This window comes from Salvelinus namaycush, chromosome 3, assembly GCF_016432855.1.
Source record: "Salvelinus namaycush isolate Seneca chromosome 3, SaNama_1.0, whole genome shotgun sequence".
In the NCBI taxonomy this organism is placed as follows: domain Eukaryota; kingdom Metazoa; phylum Chordata; class Actinopteri; order Salmoniformes; family Salmonidae; genus Salvelinus; species Salvelinus namaycush.
The window spans coordinates 82834778-82862316 of record NC_052309.1 but is presented as its reverse complement, the minus strand read 5'-3'; the positions used below and the strand labels follow the sequence as shown (position 1 = coordinate 82862316).

General features: G+C 44.9%; 1 protein-coding gene across 1 annotated transcript in view; it reads right to left on the bottom strand.

The window, feature by feature from the left end:
* cep112 (centrosomal protein 112) overlaps window positions 1-27539 on the bottom strand; it is a 177268-nt gene that overhangs the window by 101804 nt on the left and 47925 nt on the right. The window contains exons 13-17 of the mRNA XM_038986120.1: window positions 19361-19515; window positions 18861-18990; window positions 17373-17465; window positions 17017-17076; window positions 15525-15604 (exon numbers count right to left, since the gene is read on the bottom strand). Coding sequence (XP_038842048.1) covers window positions 15525-15604; window positions 17017-17076; window positions 17373-17465; window positions 18861-18990; window positions 19361-19515 — 518 coding nt within the window. The remainder of the gene's footprint in view (window positions 1-15524; window positions 15605-17016; window positions 17077-17372; window positions 17466-18860; window positions 18991-19360; window positions 19516-27539) is intronic.

Sequence of the window (27539 nt, the reverse complement as noted above, 5' to 3'; positions counted from 1 at the left end):
GGGAACAGGGTGACATTGGGACAAAGTAGTGCAGTGTGTAGGGAACAGGGTGCCATTGGTCTAAAATAGTGCAGTGTGTAGGGAACAGGGTGCCATTGGTCTAAAGTAGTGCAGTGTGTAGGGAACAGGGTGCCATTGGTCTAAAGTAGTGCAGTGTGTAGGGAACAGGGTGCCATTGGTCTAAAGTAGTGCAGTGTGTAGGGAACAGGGTGACATTGGTCTAAAGTAGTGCAGTGTGTAGGGAACAGGGTGCCATTGGTCTAAAATAGTGCAGTGTGTAGGGAACAGGGTGCCATTGGTCTAAAGTAGTGCAGTGTGTAGGGAACAAGGTGCCATTGGTCTAAAGTAGTGCAGTGTGTAGGGAACAAGGTGCCATTGGGACAAAGTAGTGCAGTGTGTAGGGAACAGGGTGCCATTGGTCTAAAATAGTGCAGTGTGTAGGGAACAAGGTGCCATTGGTCTAAAGTAGTGCAGTGTGTAGGGAACAGGGTGCCATTGGTCTAAAGTAGTGCAGTGTGTAGGGAACAGGGTGACATTGGGACAAAGTAGTGCAGTGTGTAGGGAACAGGGTGCCATTGGTCTAAAGTAGTGCAGTGTGTAGGGAACAGGGTGACATTGGGACAAAGTAGTGCAGTGTGTAGGGAACAGGGTGCCATTGGTCTAAAGTAGTGCAGTGTGTAGGGAACAGGGTGACATTGGGACAAAGTAGTGCAGTGTGTAGGGAACAGGGTGCCATTGGTCTAAAATAGTGCAGTGTGTAGGGAACAAGGTGCCATTGGTCTAAAATAGTGCAGTGTGTAGGGAACAGGGTGCCATTGGTCTAAAATAGTGCAGTGTGTAGGGAACAGGGTGCCATTGGTCTAAAGTAGTGCAGTGTGTAGGGAACAGGGTGCCATTGGTCTAAAATAGTGCAGTGTGTAGGGAACAGGGTGCCATTGGTCTAAAGTAGTGCAGTGTGTAGGGAACAGGGTGCCATTGGTCTAAAGTAGTGCAGTGTGTAGGGAACAAGGTGCCATTGGTCTAAAGTAGTGCAGTGTGTAGGGAACAAGGTGCCATTGGGACAAAGTAGTGCAGTGTGTAGGGAACAGGGTGCCATTGGTCTAAAATAGTGCAGTGTGTAGGGAACAAGGTGCCATTGGTCTAAAGTAGTGCAGTGTGTAGGGAACAGGGTGCCATTGGTCTAAAGTAGTGCAGTGTGTAGGGAACAGGGTGACATTGGGACAAAGTAGTGCAGTGTGTAGGGAACAGGGTGCCATTGGTCTAAAGTAGTGCAGTGTGTAGGGAACAGGGTGCCAGGTCTAAAGTAGTGCAGTGTGTAGGGAACAGGGTGCCATTGGTCTAAAGTAGTGCAGTGTGTAGGGAACAGGGTGCCATTGGTCTAAAGTAGTGCAGTGTGTAGGGAACAGGGTGCCATTGGTCTAAAGTAGTGCAGTGTGTAGGGAACAGGGTGCCATTGGTCTAAAGTAGTGCAGTGTGTAGGGAACAGGGTGCCATTGGTCTAAAGTAGTGCAGTGTGTAGGGAACAGGGTGCCATTGGTCTAAAGTAGTGCAGTGTGTAGGGAACAGGGTGCCATTGGTCTAAAGTAGTGCAGTGTGTAGGGAACAGGGTGCCATTGGTCTAAAGTAGTGCAGTGTGTAGGGAACAGGGTGCCATTGGTCTAAAGTAGTGCAGTGGGTAGGGAACAGGGTGCCATTGGTCTAAAGTAGTGCAGTGTGTAGGGAACAGGGTGACATTGGGACAAAGTAGTGCAGTGTGTAGGGAACAGGGTGCCATTGGTCTAAAGTAGTGCAGTGTGTAGGGAACAAGGTGCCATTGGTCTAAAGTAGTGCAGTGTGTAGGGAACAGGGTGCCATTGGTCTAAAGTAGTGCAGTGGGTAGGGAACAGGGTGCCATTGGGACAAAGTAGTGCAGTGTGTAGGGAACAGGGTGCAATTGGGACGAGGTCTATGTCTAATGTTCAGAGTGAAGACGAGTCATTGGTCACTGCCAGACACCCACACAAGTGTGTGTAGACGTGTGTCTTGTAATGTTTTGGGAAAAGAACAGACAGAAAAGGAGAAACATGATTTCTTCCCTCACCACTGCCTTCCTAATTTACCACCAGACAGTCAGATAATAATAACAACAACGGGGAAAAGGAGGCAACAAAAAAAGAAAGAAAATAGTCAAACACGTTTTTTCCTCCTCTTTACAGCGTTCCTCTGTCTCTTTGTAATTTTGGTCTCTCTCATGTCGGACATCAAAGATGGCAGAAATTGTTTTTTCCCCCGTCGTTGTGTACTCTGTAATTATTAATCAGGCAGGCAATATGATTGGCTTCAGGGTGCTGTGCAAAGCAGACACAAAAGGATGTGAAGTCAAGTCGCACAGAAAAGACGGGAGGAAAAGAGAGAGGTAACAGTGAGAAGGAAAGGCTGCGACAGAAATAGCAGGATTAACTTCTTTGAAACGTTCAAATAAGGAGGAAGACAGAAGTTGGGTGTGTTGTGAGCGTGAGAAGAGTGTTGTCACTCCGAGCCTGTTTGTTTGTGTGAGTGTGCGTGTGCGTGTGAGTGTGTGCGTATAAGTGTGTGTGAGTGTGTGTAATAAGCATGTATTTAACACTTGACAGTTGTATATAGATGAACGCATGAGGCCATCTGAGGAAGTGAGAGTGACCATATGTGTGTGTGTGTGTGTGCATGATGACCGTGTGTGTGTGTGTGTGCCTAAATATGTATCTGGGAGCGTGTGAGACAGGGAGCAGCAGTCAGTCAGTCACCATCAATCACAGAGAAAGGGGTGAGATGAGAGGGCAGAGAGAAGACGGAGGGAGGCCTGGTGGAGAGAAGGAGAAGAAAGAGGGGGATGCCAGCTCCTCGGTGGCCAACGGCTTTAAATGGCTTCTGGTCAGAGAAGTGGAAGGAGAGGAGAATCAAATTAGAGATGTGCCATCCTCTCATCCCTCCATCTTAAAGGGATAAAAAGAGGGGAAAAGAGAGGGAGAGGAAGAGAGTGTCTTAAGGATGACAGGGCTTCCTCCTAGCCGCATGCCAGACAGGAGGCTCCAGGGCTCCCGTCTTTTTCCAGACCTCTGAAACCACACGACGCCTTGCCTCACACACACCCATACACATGCACATACACACATACTGTATGCCTCACACACCCATACACATGCACATACACACATACTGTATGCCTCACACACCCATACACATGCACATACACACATACTGTATGCCTCACACACCCATACACATGCACATACACACATACTGTATGCCTCACACACACCCATACACATGCACATACACTGTATGCCTCACACACACCCATACACATGCACATACACACATACTGTATGCCTCACACACACCCATACACATGCACATACACACATACTGTATGCCTCACACACCCATACACGTGCACATACACACATACTGTATGCCTCACACACACCCATACACATGCACATACACACATACTGTATGCCTCACACACACCCATACACATGCACATACACACATACTGTATGCCTCACACACACCCATACACGTGCACATACACACATACTGTATGCCTCACACACACCCATACACGTGCACATACACACATACTGTATGCCTGACATACACATGCTCACACACAATGCCTCCCCTCAAGCACACACCCTCCGTTACAGAGCCCTCCGCCTTCATCATGGGACACAGCCAGTCATGATAAACCAGTTACCATCCTTCTATTGAGGTTGTCTTCTACTACTATGAAGCTGATTGAGAAAGAGAAGTCCTTTGTGATTACTGAAGAACGGTAGTATAGCATGCTGTCCAGGCCAGTCCAGGCCAACTCAATCAATGAGCTGTTCTGTACTTTAATCATCATGTGTGCACAGAATGTTCTCAATGTATGTGCTGTAATGTACTGCATGTGGGTGGAGTGTCTGACTGCAGGGTACACACACACACACACACACACACACACACACACACACACACACACACACACACACACACACACACACACACGTGGAATCTGTATATGGACACATCTGGTCTGGTCCAGCATATGCCAGGCAGTGTGTGTGTGTGTGTGTGTGTGTCTGAGCTCATGCAAACAGAATGATAACGAATCCACAGACACATCAAAGGCCCACCCTGAAAAAAGAGGGCGCATATAAAAAGAGAGAAAATGCTAAACTGAAATATTCAACACCCTCAGAAGAAAAAATAAAACAGCATATTTTTTCATTCCTTTCCCAAGAGAGAGAGCGATGGCAGTCGGAGAAGACCATCGAGCTTGGAGGCTTCAGAACTGACATGCAAATATGCCTAGCTATGAGACCAGAGAGAGAGAATACAGAGGAACTCATCTTGTGGTCCAAAAATCTGTCTGAGGTTAAAGAGAGGAGAAATGAGAACTGCAAGAAACCAGTAACTGACTGTCTGAGAGGCCTGTATGCAGACAGCAGAGCAGGAGGGTAATGGTGATGGTGTGTGAGGATTAAGATACAGGCCTGTTGTTGGGCAGATCAGGCTAAAGGCCTGTGTGATATAGAGTTCGCCACTCCACCTCAGCCTCAGTGATAACTGTGAATAAAGGTGTGCCACAGGGATGACTTCCAACTCCCATGCTGTTTATTATGTATAAAAACAACTGTACAAGCCACAGCCCCAACTAGTCAATGGCAACTAGGGAACAAGATAACTTGCCATACATTCCGTCTTTGCTTCATTGCAGGGCCTATAGAAAGAGGAGGAGGCTATTGAGATGCCTGTAACAGTCACTGGAGACGGCTTGTAAATAGTTGCAGATGCAGCTCTATGGAGGAGCAGAGGGAGGAACAGCGGAGGGAGGAACAGCAGAGGGAGGAACAGCAGAGGGAGGAACAGCAGAGTGCATAAAGGGGGGATACAGAGAGGTAAGCAGAGGTATTCCATATCTGGAGGGGATTCTCCCATCTCTGCTATGCATTTATACCATTTTGGATTCATACATCATTCATGAAGTTGCCATAGTATGCAAAATCATCTATGCACTAAACCCATGTGTACAGATATTTACATAATGAGCATTACTTGGCAAAACTATTGTAATGAATGGCTAACAGCCCTGAAGGAAACAGAACCATATTTGTTACTGTTTAACCTTTATTTATACAGGGTAGTCTCATTGAAATAAACTCTCTGCACCAAGTCTAGAACCAACAGGACTCTGAACAGGTTCTACCCCCAAGACATAAGACTGCTAAATAGTTAACCAACTACCTGGACTATCTGCACTGACCCTGTCTGACTCATCACATATGCTGCTGTTACTGTTTATTATCTATCCTGTTGCCTAGTCACTTATCCCTACCTATATGTACATACACTGTACAGTGGGCTCCAAAAATACTGGCACCCCTGACTGGCAATGCACAAACAATTTCCCCAAAAAATATAAACAATATAATTAGAGAGAAATTCAAAATACCAACATGTGAGAAATACTGTACTTTATTAATGTTTCAATGGAACCAACCAAAATCATACAATTATTTAATGCAAAATAAATGTCGCCAAAATCATTGGCACTCCTCATTTAGTACTTAGTGCAACCACCTCTGGCAAGAATAACAGCATCGAGTCTTTTCCTGTAATGTTTAACAAGGTTAAGGAACACATTTGGAGGGAGTTTGGACCATTCCTCTATGCAGATCCTTTCAAGATCCTTCACATTCTTGGGTTTGTGCTTATCAACAGCCCCCTTCAACTCAGCCCACAGGTTTTCGATTGGATTGAGGTCCGGCAACTGAGATGGTCATGGCAGAACATTGATTTTGTTGTCACAGAACCATTTGTGTGTGGATCTTGAGGTATGTTTTGGGTCATTGTTGGAAAGTCCACCTACGGCCAAGTCCCAGCCTTCTGGCAGAGGCAACCAGATTGTCAGCCAAAATTGCCTGATACATGGTGGAATTCATTATGCCATAAATCTTAACCAGTGCCTCTGGACGTCTGGAATTAAAACAGCCCCAAAACACCACACTGACCCACCACCATATTTCACCGTGAGTATGAGGTGCCTCTCCTTGTATGCATCTCTGTTTCACCGTGGGTATGAGGTGCCTCTCCTTGTATGCATCTCTGTTTCACCGTGGGTATGAGGTGCCTCTCCTTGTATGCATCTCTGTTTCACCATGGGTATGAGGTGCCTCTCCTTGTATGCATCTCTGTTTCACCGTGGGTATGAGGTGCCTCTCCTTGTATGCATCTCTGTTTCACCGTGGGTATGAGGTGCCTCTCCTTGTATGCATCTCTGTTTCACCGTGGGTATGAGGTGCCTCTCCTTGTATGCATCTCTGTTTCACCGTGAGTATGAGGTGCCTCTCCTTGTATGCATCTCTGTTTCACCGTGAGTATGAGGTGCCTCTCCTTGTATGCATCTCTGTTTCACCATGGGTATGAGGTGCCTCTCCTTGTATGCATCTCTGTTTCACCGTGGGTATGAGGTGCCTCTCCTTGTATGCATCTCTGTTTCACCATGGGTATGAGGTGCCTCTCCTTGTATGCATCTCTGTTTCACCGTGGGTATGAGGTGCCTCTCCTTGTATGCATCTCTGTTTCACCGTGGGTATGAGGTGCCTCTCCTTGTATGCATCTCTGTTTCACCGTGGGTATGAGGTGCCTCTCCTTGTATGCATCTCTGTTTCACCGTGGGTATGAGGTGCCTCTCCTTGTATGCATCTCTGTTGCGACGCCAAACATGCCGATGCTGTATCTGACCGAAACGTTCAATTTTGGTCTCATCTGACCAGAGCACCTTCTTCCAGTCATCATTTAAATGACGTTTGGCAAACTCCAAGCGTTTGCGTCTGTGTCTTGGGGTCAGAAAGGGCTTTCTTCTGGCAACCCTTCCAAAGAGCCTGTGGAGGTGGCATCTGATGGTGCTTTTTGAAACCTGGTGACCCCAAGGCGCCACCAAGGCCTGCAATTCTTTAACAGTGATTCTTGGGGATTTTGATGCTTCTCTCACCATCCTCTTCCCTATCTTGGGGGGCAAAATGCATTTACGTCCTCTACCCGTGATGTTTTCAACTGTTCCATATCTTTCGATTTAAAATAAATAAATGCCCTGACAGTGCTCAGTGTTTTATTCAATCATTTCAAATCAAAGTTTGTCACATGCGCCGAATACAACAGGTGTAGACCTTACAGTGAAATGCTTACTTACAGGATCTTCTTGTAGCCATTATCAGATTTATGAAGGTCTTCGACCATCTGTCTCTTTTGAACTGCCAGTTCTTGTTTTCTTCATGGTGTTGGATGACAAAGGGATACTTGCATGCGTGTTACCTCATTTTTACACCCTAGTGAAATAGGAAGTGATGTAATGGCTCAATATAGTTCCTTAAGACTTAGATAAACTTAAATAAGTTACATTTAATTCCTGGTTTTGGTAGATTGTATTTACAATAATCTTTAAGGGTGCCATTAATTGTGAAACCTTGATTTGGAGGACATTGAATTTTTTATTAAATCAAAAAATTATTTTGGTGGGCAACTCCATATTAATGCCCATGATTTTTGGAATGAGATTTTCGACGAGCAGATGTCCACATACTTTTGGCCATGTAGTGTATGCACAACCTTGGGAAAAGTTCACCTTGCAGAAGTCAACCCACCGGCTGGTGGCCCGACTACCCTAGCACCACTGACCCATTCTGGGGAGATAAACTCCGTATTAATTCCCATGATTTTGGAATGAGACGTTCAACAAGCAGGTATCCACATACGTTTGGTCATGCAGTGCATCTACCTCCATTACCTAGTACCCCTGCACATCGACTCTACTGGTACCCCGTGTATATAGCCAAGTTATCGTTACTCATTGTGTATTTATTCCTTGGGTTATTATCTTTCTATAATTTTTCCCTCTGCATTGTTGGGAAGGGCCCATAAGTAAGCATTTTGCTGTTAGTCTCCACCTGTTGTTTACGAAGCATGTGATTTGAAAAGAGACAATTTTACACTGAATACCTTTCTTACTTTGTGACTGATTTAGTTAACCTGAATGTAGTAGGCCTTTCCACTAATGGAATCACATCCCAATCAGGCACTCATCATATCTAAACAGTTGATCAGGTCCCACTAGTTCCTTAAACCTTTGTTCTGGTGTAAAGTATTGAGCTGTGGTAACAAACCTCTTTCAACCTAGGCCAGTCTATATGGCCACCAGGGGACTTCCACTATTGAGTCACGTAGAGCTTTCCATTACCCAAGATCCATTTCACAGATCCACTCTTACCATCCCCACCTTCCCTGGACCCCTCCATCCAGCGCCCCCCGCCTCAGCACCATCACCCCCAGCCACGGGCCGCCATAAGAAAGGAGAAGCCAGCTTCTTAAGAGAGATGGAAATGCTAGGGTGGAGGCACTGAGGCAGGGTGTGTTGTTTCTCTCCTTTCATTAGCATTTAGTTGATGTTGATGTTCTACTGCCATTAGGAGCTCATTGTTGTGGAGGCAGCTCATCTGGAGAGCAGGCTGCCTATGTAACTCTCCTTCTCTCCCATTTCTCTGTCCGCAGCACATCCCTCCATCTCTATGCTAATGATCTGAACGGCACTGGGATGAAAGAAGAGAACGGGAGAAAACGGGTTTTCTTCACTGCTTTGTAGTTCTTTATGTTGTTGCTATAGCGACGCTGACGTAGAAATCTAACTGACGCAGCCATGCTCATTTGCATGGCGGGATAGAGGTTTTCCTTGTCTTCTTTATTTTGGGAGGGTTCAGAGGACTGTAGATCACACCTTCCTTTTACAAACAACTCTCATGATCCCAAACAAACAAAATACCTGCTGCCGCTGTCCCGCGTTTACGCAGAAAGTAAAGTGTTTATGCAGAAACACTAACTGAAGCACAAACACAGAGACACACGTCGGAATACTTTAGTCGGATCCACAATGAAACACGGTGTAATAAAAAAGGACCCAAACACACGTGTGCACAGTGCACACAATCTACAAAGATGCCAGCCTGTCTAAGGTATAAACCCAAGCGCCTGTTGGGCATGTCAAGAGGTTTAAACTTGTTTAATTTCATCTCTCATCCTCCCATCTCCTCTATCAGCCACTGAACACACATAAACGCGTACACACACACCTGCGTGCAGTCCTGCTGTGGCTTTGAAGTTCTCCTGGATCATCTTTGAAGGCCTTCACTGTTGCCACGGCAGCAGGTAGTAGGTAGCAGACATCACATCAGACTCTCATTGTGTGTGTGTGTGTGTGTCAAATTACATTTTCTAATCAAATGAAATGTTATTCATCACATGCTTGGTAAACAACAGGTATAGACTAACAGTGAAATGCTTACTTACGGGCCCTTCCCAACAATGCAGAGAGAAAGAAAATATAGAAATAATAGAAAATAAGAGTTATAATAAATATACAATGAGTAATGATAACATGGCTAAATACATGGGGTATCAGTACAGAGTCGATGTGCAGGGCACGAGGTAATTGAGGTACATGTTTTTTATTGAACCTGTATTTAACTAGGCAAGTCAGTTAAGAACAAATTCTTATTACAATGACGGCCTACCCCGGCCAAACCCTAACCTGGACGACGATGGGCCAATTGTGCGCCGCCCTATGGGACTCCCAATCACGGCCGGTTGTGATACAACCTGGAATCGAACCAGGGTAGTGACGCCTCTAGCACTGAGATGCTAGGAATAAGTGACTAGGCAACAGGAGAGATAATAAACAGTAGCAGCAGCATATGTGATGAGTCAAAAAAGTTAGTGTAAAACAGGTCACTGCAGATAGTTAAATAGTTAACCAAATAGCTACCCAGACTAACTATTTAGCAGTCTAATGGCTTGGGGGTAGAAGCTGTTCAGGGTCATGTTGGTTCCAAAGAGAACAGTCTATGACGTGGGTGGCTGGAGTCCTGAGGTCCTGCATAGCAGGGAGCTTGGCCCCAGTGATGTACTTGGCCGTACGCACTAAATGCTCTCAATGGTGCAGCTGTGGAACGTTTTGAGGATCTGAGGGCCCATGCTAAATCTTTCCAGTGTGTGTGCGTGCGTGCGAATGCATCTGTTTGTGTGCAGGGCGCTCCTTCTCACCCTACCAGACTGAGTTCTTAATTAATTAGCTCAGAGCTCCGATGCGACACTCGCTATTTCTAAGTGTTTAACAATAACGAGAGACCGGCCCGCTGGTTACCGAGCAGAGTGATAATTTATGCGTCCAGATTTACATCTGCTACCTCATCAAATGCGTCCTCTCTCGCGCCGCTAACGTGTCTGGGACACTAGTGACAGATGATAGGGGAATGTATTCATTCTGTCAAGCGAATCTGAATTAAAATGCGCCTTTATCACCGTCTAGTCTTCACAGGGAATATTTGTCCTTGGAACTGAGCGATATGAATAATGTGTCGATTCAGAACTCTGTGGAATGTAAAGGACTGAGATATCAATGGGTTTTTACCTGACAATAGCCTCAATGCATTTCCTTCCTAATAACCACATCAAACTCACATGTCAGGTGTAGAACTCACATTAAAATCATAGAAACACACATTCCTCACATTTTCAAGATTACTGTTTCACATCTGGCCGTGATTGGAAGTCCCATAGAGCGGCACACAATTGGCCCAGTGTCGTCCAGGTTTGGCCGGGGTAGGCCGTCATTGTAAATAAGAATTTGTTCTAAACTGACTTGCCTAGTTAAATAAATAAATAAATGTCTACCTCAATTACCTCGTGCGCTGCACATTGACTCTGTACTGATACCCCATGTATTTAGCCATGTTATCATTACTCATTGTATATTTATTATTACTTTTATTTTCTATTATTTCTCTATTTTCTTTCTCTCTGCATTGTTGGGAAGGGCCCGTAAGTAAGCATTTCACTGTTAGTCTATACCTGTTGTTTACGAAGCATGTGACAGTAGGACTGTTACGGTGACTGTACTACCTCCACACCGGCGGTCACGAGTCATGACGGCAGTCAAATTCCATGTGACCGTTTAGTCACGGTAATTAAGCTTCTCCAAGCTCTGATGCTGCTGATGGTCATTAGTAGCCTGTCAAACGTACTAACTGCCTGGTACTCAGCACTCTATTGTCCCACTCTGACATTAATGCAAATGTCATCGAAAATCTAATCAAACACTTCATGACAGCCCATGAGCTCATGTGGCGTAAACATTTCCATAGGCTATGCAATTGCGTGAGAAAACAGAGTGATGGCCTCTATTAAAAAGAGGAGGATCTCATCAGCTTTCTAGAGGCTAGGCCTACTATACAGGAGTATAACCTACCAAGCTGGCAGGAAAATGAACCACTTGAAAAGCGTCCTCCATTCGCTATTTAAGTGCATAGATGTATTTTTTTCCGCTGCCCCTGTTTCGAGACAGGTACATGATAATGGTCCATTCTAAATCAAAACAAATTGCATACATATATTATTTAGTATATGAATGATATATTATCACTTGTGAATGATGCACAGCTTAAGGCAAGGAACATCGCATGCTTTTTTTGCGACTTTTTCAAATCATAGTCGCATACCTCATGTAGCCTAGCCCATAGGCCTATATGTTTTGATGAGGTTTGTATCACAACTAAAGTGGCCAAATAACTTCTTAAAATTAAGCATATTCATCCGCATTAGCATGGGTGTAGAGCCGCTGCGTGAGTTTCAAGTTTGGGGAAGATAATTTTCAACATAGAAATTCACCTTTATAATAAAGCATTACATGCATAATCGCATTTGTGGTTTTCCTGCTAATGGAACGTTTGCGCTTATAGCCTACTGCCGTGTGCACATTGCTGCGCTTATAATGTGAAGAAATACCCAGATCGTTTAGCAAAAATGTTGATAAACTTTCTCATCTGTTGCATCAGGCTCATTGCTTAGAACAGTTTCATTTATGCAAGTGGTTGTATTAATTTGGGATCTATCGCATCCCACAACAGTCCCAGACTATGTTCGGAATATTTATTTCTGGCACAGAATACAATAGGTCAACTTTTGTACTATGGGGGTTAGTAGATTGACATAGGCTAGTGCTTTTGCTGTTTGTTAGGCCTACTACTCATCTTGTGGGCTGATGAAAAATAAAATGTGGACAGTTCTTCTAATATCTTCAATATGCGCATCGGAATTGAATAAGGACGCGCACAGTTTCGTTCCCCGATGTGTCGGTCTTCACTTGTAGCCTGTGAGAAAGACCCAATCACGTGACGGTCTTTGGCTAATAAGAATTGAGCTATCTGAGAGAGCCATGTGAGTGAGAGGTGCTTCGGAGCACGCAGCCGGGAGAAGGGAATTATAATTATTATATTCAGCCCAAGGGCCGCAAAAGGCATGGATTCTTTTAGGGGGGACACAAAGGGGATGCACCGGGAAATTCAAGACATTATCAAGTACTTGTCAAATTGGGAATGAGAGACTGATGAAGTGTGTAGAGCCTGCGCAAAAAAACTAAGCAGAGCTCAAGCCTTTCATGCAATTTTTTCAAATCATCATTAGAGTTGCATCACGTAGCCTTAGAATGCATTACAAATCAAAACATATAACCCAACATTTGTATCACAACTAAAGTTATATAAATTACTCTAAATTAAGCATATAGGAGTACCATTTTCTTTGTTAATCGCTCAACACAAAATAGCTGCATGTGCGCACTCCCTCGAATAATTTGGATAAAATATCCTATGTTCAATTGTATTCTTCATTCTATAAAATAAATATAGAATAATGCTAAGGAATTCTAACCAAATCTTGTCTGCTAAATGAACTAGTGTAGCCCACAGCCATATCGCATAGTCCGATCAGGGCTTAACATATGGACAACTCAGAGTATGCTATTGTGTTCTTCTGAAATAAACTACATTTTCTTCATATCATGTTTCTTTAGACCTGTCTAAAATATTTAATGGATTTATTGTGATGGTGTAGGCTATATTAAATGGATTTATTAGACTTTTAAAAAATGTAGATGTTCCAAAGGGTCTGCATCAGTGGCTTGTAGGCTGTGTGTGGAAGCCAGGAGATGCTAAATGTGTTTATGTTAATTAATGGTAATTTACCGGGAGACCAGCAGTTATTTGCTTGACAATCACCGGCTGAAAAAATGTCATGATGGCCACAGCCCTAGTTGAGAGTAGAGTACGGTAAACAGGCTTGACTGGATCTGGGGCAGGGCTGTGTTCCGGGGCCATTAGGAGACTGGTGGGCTGAGGTTAGGGCTGAGACTTGGTCTGGGGCAGGAGCTGAGGCTAGAACTGGGATTGGGGCTGCGTTCCGGGCCGTTAGGATTGAGTGAGTTTAGATTGTGTGAGCTTTTAATTGTGCAGAACACATTCTACTTTCATTAGAGGAAGTGTAATCTGTGTATGAGCCGATAATGAGGTAATGTATGGTATTAATTAGAGTGAGGAATGCATGCAGCATTAGGAGGCCCTGGATTAGACCTGGCCCTGCCTAGCCTGTCAGCAGTGCTCTGACTGTACTCTACTGTAATGGAACGATAGCAGACTGAGAAAAGAAGGAGGAGAGGAGGTAACGCCTGATAGGAGGAGCTCAGTCAGCTAAACATCTGGTGGGAGGGATGGAGAGAGGGAGAAATGTATGAAGAATGGAAAGAGGAAGGGAGGGATGGAGGGGGGATGAGATGGGAGGGGTGCATGGGGGATGAGATGTGATTATAGCTGGAATAGTGTAGTAGAAGGCAGTAAAGGAAAAGCCCATATTTGGTTAGACATTATAAGATTTTTGACCATTCAAAGATTTTAGATCAATGACCAATGGTCTCAAGTAAAATGATTCAGGAAATGAGGCCATGTTAGAGTATTGGAACGAAGCCAAAGCCCTGGCTCCTCCCACAGCCCCTTGTCACAGATGAGGTCACCTGCTCGTTAACAGACTTGCCAATTCTGGGCATTCGACGTGATGACTACAAACGATGCAGTATGAAGTGAGGATAGAAAAGTAGCGGTGTGGAATCTCACAGGCTACAGCTAACTGAGACAAGTAATCAAACAAAACCAATGACATCATAGGTGGGAAGGATCGCAGGGTGGGTGACACTGGAAGACACTTCCTTATCTTCCAATGCGGCCTCAGTGATCCCGGATTCAGCTATTAACCCCTGCTAACTACACATCTGGAGGACACACTGGCCGTATTCAAATACCCATACTTGCATCCTAAATAGTAGGCTGTTTGAGTATGCACATTTCTTTTGTATAATAGTATGCAACATTGCAGAAATCGAGTATACTTTAAATGCCCGGATGCCATACTAATTTTGGCTTTGACAACAGCTGATCATTTAGATATGGGAAATGCGCTACCTAAATCAACCAAAAGCAGGAAATAATGCAATCGCACATGACACATTCTCAGTATGCGAAAATATTATGTTTTATACTATGTGAATTTTTGAAAATCAAGTATGGTTTTGTAGGCTACCTATTTAATTTATGGATCAAGCCTTAGCAGTCATTCTGATCTCGTTCCCAATGATCAGTGCTTTAGTTCATTATGTTGCTGTCCAGCTGTTCCCAATTTATCAGTTTCTGTCTACAGTTCTTTGTAAATAGGATAGATGGGCTGTATGGATCTACTACATTATACACAGTATACAAAACATTAAGAACACCTGTGAAACACTTTCAACACCTTGTAGAGTCCATGCCCCGATGAATTGAGGCTGTTCTGAGGGCAAAAGAGAGGGGTGCAACTCAATATTAGGAAGGTGTTCTTAATGTTTGGTACACTCAGTGTAGGTCAAATGTGATAGTATGCCTATAACCAGCCTGAGTAGGCCTATAACTCCATTCCTACTCTATTCAGCGTTAAGATAAATTCATGGAATTGGAAATTATCTATTATCAGGCTGGTTGAATTTTGAAAAATACTTTTTACTAAACGGTGCGTGCTAAATAGTATGCAACGATAAGTATATAGTATGCAGTTTAATACGCTAGTATGGGTATTCGGACACGGCCATTGTAGATCTGAGACAGGAGAGGTGTACAACAATACGGAATTCGGCACTGCCCCACAACTGGGGACGCTGCACAGCACAGATATGAGAACTCTCTATGGAGGTTCCTATGTTTCAGCATGTGTCAGACAGGCACATATGGAGAGACTAAAAGTGACAACATTTCATATAGCTTCAAATATCCACTGCAGTTTTCAATTACTGCACAAGGGTGAGCTCTGCAAATTATAGCTGTATCCCGGGCCCTGTAACTAGCACTTACCAATGTCTGAGTGCTTAAGCATTTTTCTAAATCAGTGACTTTGGGGGGATTGTATCATTGTATAATTGCATGGATGGAAGCCTGTGCTGGCTCGTTGTGAGACATTTTTCATATGCTGGAATTGTGGGTTTGTGGGTTGGTGATGTGTGTGAACAAATCCCATGTTTCTGATGTGTTCTGAACCAAACTGAATGGCAAGTCCCCAAGTAGTGATGAAATGAAAGAAGAAAACAGACATTTGATTTACAGTGTTTTGCTACTCACTTCAGTGACTCTTCAAGTTTGGAGATCTTCTTCTTGGCCTCTTCTCTCTCTCTCTCCGCCTCGTTGTGTAGGGCACGCACCTGTGTGATTGTGTGAGTGAGAGACAGCGTGAGAGAGAGAGTGAGGGGTAGAAACAGAGACAGACACTATGACAGCAGGTCCATCACTCAGCAAGCCCCCCTTTCCATGACCTTATCCATCTGGGCCCTGGGGTTGCCTCTCCCTGACCTCTTATCTCCACCCATCATCAAGCTGCCATCTGGGCCCATCTCCTGATAGGCCTTTAAGAATGTACAGACAGACAGATTCTTTCATCAAGTTTACTGGGAGCTGGAGAAAGGCTGTGCACTCAAAACATTTGATGCAGCTATTTAACAATTTTTTCAACTAACAACTTACTTCAGTCACACAAAGATTAAACAACAGAAGGTGAAATGGCATTGACCCTCACCATGACCCTGCTAACAGAGATCCAGACCTGGTAGCTAGCTAGCTGCAGGTGTATCAGTCCCCCAATGCAGAGGTGCCTGACCTGAAACATACAGCCCTGTTACCCCCCCCCCAACCCCTCTTTATGACTGACTGCTATGCCCTTCAACATGGAGGCTTTACTTTGAAGATGAACCAGGTGTGTGGACCTGCATCTTAACCCTGATCTTCACCCACCTGACTCTGGCCTGGCCTGGACCAACTCATTAGATGGGGGGATTTTTTATGACAACACATTGGCTTTGAAGGGAGGCTTGAAAGAGAGAGGGGTCGCTGCCATTGCTGTCTGGCAGCAATTAAGGTCCTTGCTGGATTTAGCTGGGGCGACTGAGCATGGCTTTTCGGACGGACAAGACTTCATCTCCCTATGGCTTAAATTGGGCAACTTCAGGCCATCACCCCAGCTCTCCCCCTTACACCCGCAAAAACATCTGCTAAATATGTGACCAATAAAATGTGATTTCATTTGATTTGAACCCCCATCTCCCCTAAATGTCAAACCCTCACTCCTCCGAATGCCCCTCACCTTTCCACTCCACCCTTCCTCCCCACAGCCACTGAGCCCTGTGGACCCTGTGATCAGCAGTAGTCTGACCTGTTAATCACAGCTTTGAGTTTACAGGCAGGACATAACATATCAAAGGGTAGAAGGGGATCTAGCCAGGACCATGTGGGTCCCAGGCTTTTATCTCTCCCATTGAACCACAGTCAGTCTGGAAAGGCAGGTAGAATGTAATTATGATCAGGCTTTAGGTTTCACAGAGTTGACCTTTAGGCACGGTAGGCCTACATAGTTATGTAGAGTAAGACTCAGAGGAAAGGACGCTCCTCATTAAGACAAAGTGAGACATTCTTCCTTTGTTTATTTAGAGCCAATACACTAAATAGGTCAGCCATATAATCTCAATTTGATATGAGAGTATTGTATTGACACAAATATTGATTAGACATGAGGGTACCTACATTGATATGATGCGCGGGTAACTATTGATAGAGATTGTACCTTTTTCTCACAGTGGTGCTGCAGATCTGCTTTCTCTTGTTGAAGTTTATTCTCTGTGTCCTGGAAAACACAAGTCAGGAAGTCTGAAACATTCATACAGAACTACAAAGAAACACAACAAGTTATTTTTACGTGAGATGTGTTTTTCCCATTATTCACATTCAAACAAAACATCCATCTGCTTGAAAATCTATCCAGCAGAGGATCTGGGGGGTTATGGGCCTCTGGACACACATCTGTATAGTCTTTTGTACTTCTTCCAGTTGTTGTGGAATGAAGCCGTTCTCTCGCTCACACACACACACACACACACACACACACACATACACACACACACACACACACACACACTTTACCCTGAGTTGTTTCAGTCTCCTGTGCTCACTGTCCTGTAGCTGCTGTCTGAGCTGAGCCACTGTCTGTTCCAGGTCTTCAATCACATCAGAGGCCTGAGAGAGAGGGAGAGACGGAGGGATGGAGAGAAAGAGAGAGGCAGGTGGTAAAGTTAAGAGCGTTGGACCATTAACCAAAAGGTTGCTGGGTCGAATCCCTGAGCCTACAGGTGAAATATCTGTCGACATGCCCTTGAGCAATGCACTTAACCCTAATTGCTCCTGTCGCTCTGGATAAGAGCGTCTGCTAAATGACTGAAAGGTAAAATAGAGAGAGAAAGAGAGCGAGGATAACAACAGGAGTCTTATCTAACACAACCATATTACTCAGCAGCAGGGGGATATAAATGCTGTCAAGGCTTCAGTTGAAGATAAGTCATACATAGTATATATAGCATGAAGATATATCTAAGCATTCTACAACATCTTTGAGAGAGTGTGGAACGTCTGTGAGTGTGATGTTTACTGTTCATTTTTATTGTTTATTTCACTTTGGTATATTATCTACTTCACTTGCATTGGCAGTGTTAACATATATGTTTCCCATGCCAATAAAGCCCCTTGAATTGAATTGCGTGTGACCAGTCCAGCTAATAGTTCTTTCAGTGGTGTAGCATCAGGTAATGCAGTGGTGTAGCATCAGGTAATGCAGTGGTGTAGCATCAGGTAATGCAGTGGTGTAGCATCAGGTAATGCAGTGGTGTAGCATCAGGTAATGCAGAGGTGTAGCATCAGGTAATGCAGTGGTGTAGCATCAGGTAATGCAGTGGTGTAGCATCAGGTAATGCAGTGGTGTAGCATCAGGTAATGCAGTGGTGTAGCATCAGGTAATGGAGTGGTGTAGCATCAGGTAATGCAGTGGTGTAGCATCAGGTAATGCAGTGGTGTAGCATCAGGTAATGCAGTGGTGTAGCATCAGGTAATGCAGTGGTGTAGCATCAGGTAATGGAGTGGTGTAGCATCAGGTAATGCAGTGGTGTAGCATCAGGTAATGCAGTGGTGTAGCATCAGGTAATGCAGTGGTGTAGCATCAGGTAATGCAGTGGTGTAGCATCAGGTAATGCAGTGGTGTAGCATCAGGTAATGCAGTGGTGTAGCATCTAGTTTTTCTATACTCTTTGGTTGGGTACCTTACGCCTCGATCACACCGACAGCGTCATTCCATTTTGGTACACCAGAAGTACATTCATTTCCAATGGAACACTGTGTTGCCTTGCAGCACTGCATTGCAGAGGCAGTCGCGGTGCGTTCTGTGTGATGCATACGTTAAATTTATTGAACGTATGCATCAATTTGTATGCGCAGACGGCTAGACAGAAATGGTAGCAGAATGTGAATGTTGAACTTGTTTTGCACACACATCCAGATGTTGCTGCGTACCATGTTGCGCAATGATACTGTCGCAGTGCAGTAGTGTTCTACAGTAGTTTAGTAGCACATGCCGTTGGCTACCTTAGCAGCGGAGAGTGTGTGTTCCTGTTGGAAGTGGCTGATGTCAGTCTCATGTTTGGTCTGGAGCTTCTGCAGTGTGTCTTCATGTTGCTCACTCTGCTGCTCCTTCTCCCTCAACAGAGACACCCTCCTGGACAACACAACACAGACATACTCAACGTTCTGACAACCATTTGTTTCTTAGAGCTTGGTGAGAGTGTGGTGGTCCTATGGTTGTTGTTTTGCATACACCCTCCTGGACAACACAACACAGACATACTCAATACAGACATACACACAGTCAGCACCACTCACTACTGTAAGGGCCTACTGCTTGGCTCAAACAGAGGCTGGAGCTGGGGCTTAGACTGGGGAACTCGGTGTCGGATTGGGTCGGTAAATGAGTTGGGGGCTGTCTGTGTATTTTGGGGTGAGACTATTCCTTCTTTTCATGTAAGGTTTGGGAAGAGAACAGTGAGTGGGTGGATGTGGGTGACCGTGGTGTGTGGTTTCCTCCTCACCGTCGGTTGGCCTCCTGAAGCTCAGAGCTGATGGTGGCGATGTGGATCTCCAGCTGGCCCTTCTCCTGGGTCACCTTCTGCCTCAGCACATTACCGTTCTCCACCTCCACTGACAGCTGCTTCACACGCAGCTCCAGCTCCTGCACTGTCTGCTCCTATACAGTGGGAGAGGACAATCAGCATGAGGCAGCATGAACATCACTGTCTGCTCCTATACAGTGGGAGAGGACCATCAGCATGAGACAGCATGAACATCACTGTCTGCTCCTATACAGTGGGAGAGGACCATCAGCATGAGACAGCATGTACATCACTGTCTGCTCCTATACAGTGGGAGAGGACCATCAGCATGAGACAGCATGAACATCACTGTCTGCTCCTATACAGTGGGAGAGGACAATCAGCATGAGACAGCATGAACATCACTGTCCGCTCCTATACAGTGGGAGAGGACCATCAGCATGAGACAGCATGAACATCACTGTCTGCTCCTATACAGTGGGAGAGGACCATCAGCATGAGACAGCATGAACATCACTGTCTGCTCCTATACAGTGGGAGAGGACCATCAGCATGAGACAGCATGAACATCACTGTCTGCTCCTATACAGTGGGAGAGGACCATCAGCATGAGACAGCATGAACATCACTGTCTGCTCCTATACAGTGGGAGAGGACCATCAGCATGAGACAGCATGAACATCACTGTCTGCTCCTATACAGTGGGAGAGGACCATCAGCATGAGACAGCATGAACATCACTGTCTGCTCCTATACAGTGGGAGAGGACCATCAGCATGAGACAGCATGAACATCACTGTCTACTCCTATACAGTGGGAGAGGACCATCAGCATGAGACAGCATGAACATCACTGTCTGCTCCTATACAGTGGGAGAGGACCATCAGCATGAGACAGCATGAACATCACTGTCTGCTCCTATACAGTGGGAGAGGACCATCAGCATGAGACAGCATGAACATCACTGTCTGCTCCTATACAGTGGGAGAGGACCATCACCATGAGACAGCATGAACATCACTGTCTACTCCTATACAGTGGGAGAGGACCATCAGCATGAGACAGCATGAACATCACTGTCTGCTCCTATACAGTGGGAGAGGACCATCAGCATGAGACAGCATGAACATCACTGTCTGCTCCTATACAGTGGGAGAGGACCATCAGCATGAGACAGCATGAACATCACTGTCTGCTCCTATACAGTGGGAGAGGACCATCAGCATGAGACAGCATGAACATCACTGTCTGCTCCTATACAGTGGGAGAGGACCATCAGCATGAGATAGCATGAACATCACTGTCTGCTCCTATACAGTGGAGAGCACCATCAGCATGAGACAGCATGAACATCACTGTCTGCTCCTATACAGTGGGAGAGGACCATCAGCATGAGACAGCATGAACATCAGTTTGCTCCTATACAGTGGGAGAGGACCATCAGCATGAGACAGCATGAACATCACTGTCTGCTCCTATACAGTGGGAGAGGACCATCAGCATGAGACAGCATGAACATCACTGTCTGCTCCTATACAGTGGGAGAGGACCATCAGCATGAGACAGCATGAACATCACTGTCTGCTCCTATACAGTGGAGAGCACCATCAGCATGAGACAGCATGAACATCACTGTCTGCTCCTATACAGTGGGAGAGGACCATCAGCATGAGACAGCATGAACATCACTGTCTGCTCCTATACAGTGGGAGAGGACCATCAGCATGAGACAGCATGAACATCATTGACCACCATCAAGATGAACAATTCTGTTACAGATGCACTATCTTAATAGGACCCTCCTTCTCACAGCAGGAAAACAATACTGCAATTATTACACTTTTCATTAGGGCAAATCAAGGCTGACATTTTTAAGTGGAAATCAGAAACGTTAGAAGCCATTTGAACCTTGAATACACTACCATTTGCATTTCCTGCTGAGTAGGAAAATTCTCTGCGACAACAGTGATCAAATTAAGATAGCAGACCAGTACAACTCTGTTTCACCCCCACTGTTCTACAGCATGAGTGGCTCATCAATCCAAACCCATTTACCAGTATCAGAAGAGGCTGGTGGGAGGAGCCATAGGAGGACGGGCTCATTGTAAAGATTGGAATAGAATACATGGAACGGTATCAAACATATGGAAATCACGTTTGACTTTGTTCCATTGATTCCATTCTAGTCATTACAATGAGCCCGCCCACCTGAAGCTCCTCCCACCAGCCTTCTCTGGCCTGAAACCCACTATCCCAGCACCACAGCACAGTTTACCCAACTGAACTCATGCTCAATTCTAGTCAGCCTGAACCGACTTTCTCAGCAACCAGATTCTCCAACTCTCAGCTAAGCAGACATCAAAGTCCTCAGTGCACCAGGGATAGATCCTATCAGGTGGGACTGTTTTAAAAGACACATCTGATGAATCTGTAGGCTCTTCGTTCCCTCTGCAAAGTCTCAAAGAGAAAGTTAAAGAAATAGACTTCAAAAAGTCAACTGTTCCGCCTGCCTATGAAAACATCTTCTCTCTTGTTCCCAAAAGCGTTTTTCTCTCTCCCCAAGCTGCTGTTTCTTTCGCTTTCTCCTGCTCTGCCTAGTTCTGCCTCCTCACAATACAAGTTTAAAGGGCAGACAGAAGTTGAGCTCATTGCTCTTGGCCTACGTAATCCCACCAAATCCTCTAATCCCATTCTTCATAAACCAGACAACCGCTCCAGATTACCAATCATACAGACACCCTCATTCAAAACTCAATCGAGGGTGATCAAACAAAGTCCAGGGGCGTGTTCATTAGGATACATCATAGGAAAACAAAAATGTCCACGCAGTCCCTCCCTGTTTTCTTCTGTTTGGGGATTAATGACCATGACCCAGCTGATTGTGACTGCCCAGCTAGCACATAACGTTCTGAGAACCATTTGTTTCTTAGAGCTTGGTGAGAGTGTGGTGGTCCTATTGTTGTTTTGCATACAACCATCCCACAACGTTCTGGGAATGGTGCAGGATAGCTGCGCCTTGAGGTCGGACGCCGAGCAGTTGCCTAACAGGCAGTGATGCAACCAGTCAACATGCACTCGATGGTGCAGCTGTATATCTTTGAGGATCTGAGGACCCATGCCATATCTTTTCAGTCTACTGAGGGGGAATAGGCGTTGTCGTGCCCTCTTCACGACTGTCTTGGTGTGTTTGGACCATGGATAGTTTGTCGGTGATGTGGACACCAAGGAACTTGAAGCTCTTGCCCTGCTCCACTACAGCCCCGTCGATGTGAATGGGGGCGTGCTCGGCCCTCCTTTTCCTGTAGTCCACAATCAGATCCTTTGGCTTGATCACGTTGAGGGAGTGGTTGCCAGGTCTCTGACCTCCTCCATGTAGGCTGGCTCATCGTTGTCGGTGATCAGGGCTACCACACTTGTGTCATCTGCAAACTTAATGATGGTGTTGGAGTCGTGCGTGGCCACGAAGTCGTGTGGGTGAAGAGGGAGTACAGGAGGGGTCTAAGCACGCACCCCTGAGGGGCCCCATGTTGAGGATTAGCATAGCAGATGTGTTGTTGCCTACCTTAACCACCTGGAGGCGGTCCGTCAGGAAGTCCAGGATCCAGATGCAGAGGGAGGTGTTTTGTCCCAGGGTCCTTAGCTTAGAGATGAGCTTTGAGGGCACTATGGTGTTGAACGCTGAACTGTAGTCAACGAACAGTATTCTCACGTAGGGTTTCCTTTTGTCCAGTTGGGAAAGGGCAGTGTTGAGTTCAATAGAGATTGCGTCATCTGTGGATCTGTTGGGGCGGTATGCAAATTGGAGTGGGTCTAGGGTTTCTGGGATAATGGTGTTGATGTGAGCCATGACCAGCCTTTCAAAACCCTTCATAGCTACAGACATGAGTGCTACGGGGCAGTAGTCATTTAGGTAGGTTACCTTGGCGCTCTTGGGCACAGGGACTATGGTGGTCTGCTTGAAACGTAGGTATTACAGACTCGGTCAGGGACAGGTTGAAAATGTCAGTGAAGACACTTGCCAGCATGCTCTGAGTACACGTCCTGGTAATTTGTCTGGCCCTGCGAATGTTGACCTGAATGTTGACTTTGAAATGGGGTCTGTTTGAATATACTAAAATGAACAGCTTTGTTAGAGTTAAGAAAACATGGCATGCTAGCTCTCTTTCCTGGTGGCGCAGTGGACTAATTCTATAGATAGAGAACAGAAGATCATAGGTTTGAATCTCACTGATGCCGTGCCACAATAAAAAATAAATGTATTTGCATGACTAATTTGCATGACTAATGCCTCAGAAAATGTTCATGCATCCTTTCTGTGCTTGGAGTTTAAAAAAAGTTAACCCAAACTAAGCTAGTAGTGTTCATAAAAGTCTTACTGAAACTTTCAGTGAAAGTTATTAAAAAACCTCAAAATAACCTATAATTTCCATTGTCAGAAGGTTAATAAAACCTCCCAGGAAAACTTTCAGGAAACCATAGTAAAATGTTTTCAGAACCTCACTACAACAAAAAATAAAAAATGTACGTTCCCAGAACAGGCTACATTTTCACTTCGATTCTCAGAACGTTTAAAAACTTTCCATTTTACCGGTCAGGAAACTGATTGCTTCGTTACCAGTACCAATGGGAAACCAAAAACGTACGTTCCCACAACTTCTAAGGAACCAAATGTGCTAGCTGGGTGATGCTTCTACTAGTGTCCTAATAAAAACAGTTGATTCAACCACCTACTCTCTGTGTGACAGTTTGAAATGCAGCGCATTCGCAGGTTGATACAAGTGATGACAAAGTGGCTGGATGGGGAGTGTGCAGTCCTCTCTAACCGATGAGAGCTGGCTGAGATAGGAGAGCTCTGTGTGTTTTTGGGACAGAGAGGGACGGCCAGCGCCGTCAGGCCCCATGAGAGGGGTCCTTTGTAAATTGTCTGCAAGCGGCCAACAAGAGTGCCTTAAGAAAATGAAGGGGGAACGAAGGAGGACTGAGCCAGGACGTGTGCTGACACTTAACGCCCTGGCATGGGATGAGACGGAGAGGCTGTGTGTGTGTGTGTGTGTGTGTGTGTGTGTGTGTGTGTGTGTGTGTGTGTGTGTGTGTGTGTGTGTGTGTGTGTGTGTGTGTGTGTGTGTGTGTGTGTGTGTTTGGCGCACTCCCCTGAGCACCAGGTGTTAGCAGCACGTTACATTACCGGCACTGAACTCCACTAATGGGCTCCTTCAGAGAGACAGACACAAAGTGACAAGTGTGTAGTGATAGGCTACATATTAGCTTCGCTCTCCTGTGTCCTTCATAGATTTAACTAGGATAAAATGGGTCTTCTTTAAAGTGATAAAAAAATTCATTTGGTGCCCAAAATATTCATCAAAGAGAAGTTGCGTAACATAATGTAACAGATTCAATATTCAGTGATGGATGACCTACCAATGCCAGTTAAAGAGGCGGTCTCACTTAAACATATTCCCACATATTACACACCAGCAGAAGACTTAAACATATTCCCACATATTACACACCAGCAGAAGACTTAAACATATTCCCACATATTACACACCAACAGAAGACTTAAACATATTCCCACATATTACACACCAACAGAAGACTTAAACAAATTCCCACATATTACACACCAACAGAAGACTTAAACATATTCCCACATATTACACACCAGCAGAAGACGTAAACATATTCCCACATATTACACAGCAGCAGAAGACTTGGAGTGCTTGTATGCCACCTGTGGGTGTGTGTGATGCAGCTAAAGATGCTGTTATGGTACAGGAATACTGCAGTGGCCTGTCAGGGACATGCTCTGTTCTCTTTGTCTCCGTTGACGCACACAGACAAGCACAAACAAAGAGATTTCAGTCATATTTCATCTTGTCTTCATGTTGACATACACACTAGCAGCTGCTCTACCTGAACTGTTCTAGACACCAGACAAGTTCCAAAAACAATTACAGGTGTCAAAACACCTTTCTTTGGGTAAGAAGCCTACGTGAAAATGTGTGTGTCATATGTTGAAACTCTCACTCTGTCAGATAGCTTTGATAAACTTCACTTTACCTTTTGTTTTTTGGCAAGCACCAAAAACACTGCACACGGTTGCATGATGAAAGACAAACAAAATATTTCAGAGGGCTTCGATACTGAGACATCAAATAGAGAGGGGGAGTTCAGAGCTACCTCACCTCAGCTGACATTTCTTATGAAGAGAACAGGGGTGTGTATGTGAGTGTGTGTGTGTGTATTTGAGTGTGAGTGCACACCCGTGCATGTGTACCTCTGTGTGGAGGTCAGCCTAAACTAACAGGGGTAGAGCACCTAATTTCCAGTGAAAGAGGGCCCTTTCATGTTGCGGGCCTCACCTGGCTATAGCCTGTGTTTAGTTATTAAAGAGGGGTCTTACCCGGCCTTGCACGGCCCGCTTTTGATGCTTCTTAAATTCCATCCTGCTGACAGACTATCTCACTGCAAGTGGGAGCGCACGTGTGTGTGTGTGTGTGTGTGTGTGTGTGTGTGTGTGTGTGTGTGTGTGTGTGTGAGATAGAGTGAAAAAAAGAACGTGTGTGTGTATGGGTAGGAGTACACATTACCTGTGAAAGCTATTGAATGCAAATATCTGCGTGTGTAAGAGAGGGAGATAGAGAATGTGTGTGTGAGAGCGAAAGTGAGAGAAAGTGTGTGTGTGCTAAATTCATGAAGTACCGTACTGTGTCTGAATGGCCCCTGTTGCTGATCATCCATACCTAATCCCCCACCCCTACTTTGTCCCACCTACCTTAGGTGTCTCTCTCTCACACACACACACACACACACACACACACACACACACACACACACACACACACACACACACACACACACACACACACACACACACACACACACACACACACACACACACACACACACAGGTTAGATGGGATTCGGTCCCAGGACACAGATGCAAAGGCAGAGAAACTTTTACAAGGTGGAAGGTACAGTTGAAGTCAGAAGTTTACATACACCTTAGCCTGTTTGGGCTGCAGGGGCAGTATTGAGTAGCCAGATAAAAGGTGCCCATTTCAAACGGCCTCGTACTCAATTCTTGCTCGTACAATATGCATATTATTATTACTATTGGATAGAAAACACTCTCTAGTTTCTAAAACCGTTTGAATTATATCTGTGAGTAAAACAGAACTCATTTGGCACAAACTTCCTGACCTGGAAGTGGAAAATCTGAAATCGATGCTCTCTTCTAGGTCCTGCCTATAAATGGGCATGATACGTAGTAGTATACATGCACGTCATACACCTTCCCCTGGATGTCAAGAGGCAGTGAGAGAAGAAATGGAGTGTTTATCTTGGTCTGAGATGGAATAAATCCTCTTGGAATGACGTGTCACCCATTTCCTGTTTTCTGGAAAGCGCGAGGTTGGACCTGGAATTGCCTTCTGAAAAGCTTTCGTTATAGGCGACTACTATCTCCGGCTTTGATTTTATTTGATACATGTGACAATATCATCGTAAAGTATGTTTTTTCAATATAGTTTTATTAGACTATTGAAATTTATTCGGGACGTTAGGCGTGTTGCGTTGTGTGCCTTTGTTCAGGAAGGAGAGCTTCGCGCCACTTGGCTAGTGCGCTTGCTAATTCAAGAGGGAAAAAGGACGTTCTAAATCCAAACAATGATTGTTCTTGACAAAGGACATCTTGTACAACATTCTGATGGAAGATCAGCAAAAGTAGGACCCATTTTATGATGCTATTTCATATATCTGTCGAACTGTGTACTATTAGTTTTGCGCCCAGGTTTTGGGCACTCGCTCGCCATAACGTAAGCCTTATGTCGTAATGAAGTTATTTTTAGAATTCTAACACGGCGATTGCATTAAGAACTAGTGTATCTATCATTTCCTATACAACATGTATTTTTTAGTTATGTTTATGAATAGCTATTTGGTCAGAATATGTGTGTCAGAAAAAGTGTCAGAAAAATATCCGGACGTTGTGGGAAAAAGTAGCTACGTTAGCACAATGTATAACCACTGATTTCAGCTCTAAATATGCACATTTTCGAACAAAACATAAGTGTATGTATAACCTGATGTTATAGGACTGTCATCTGATGAAGCATATCAAGGTTAGTCAAAAATTATATATCTTTTGCTGGTTTGT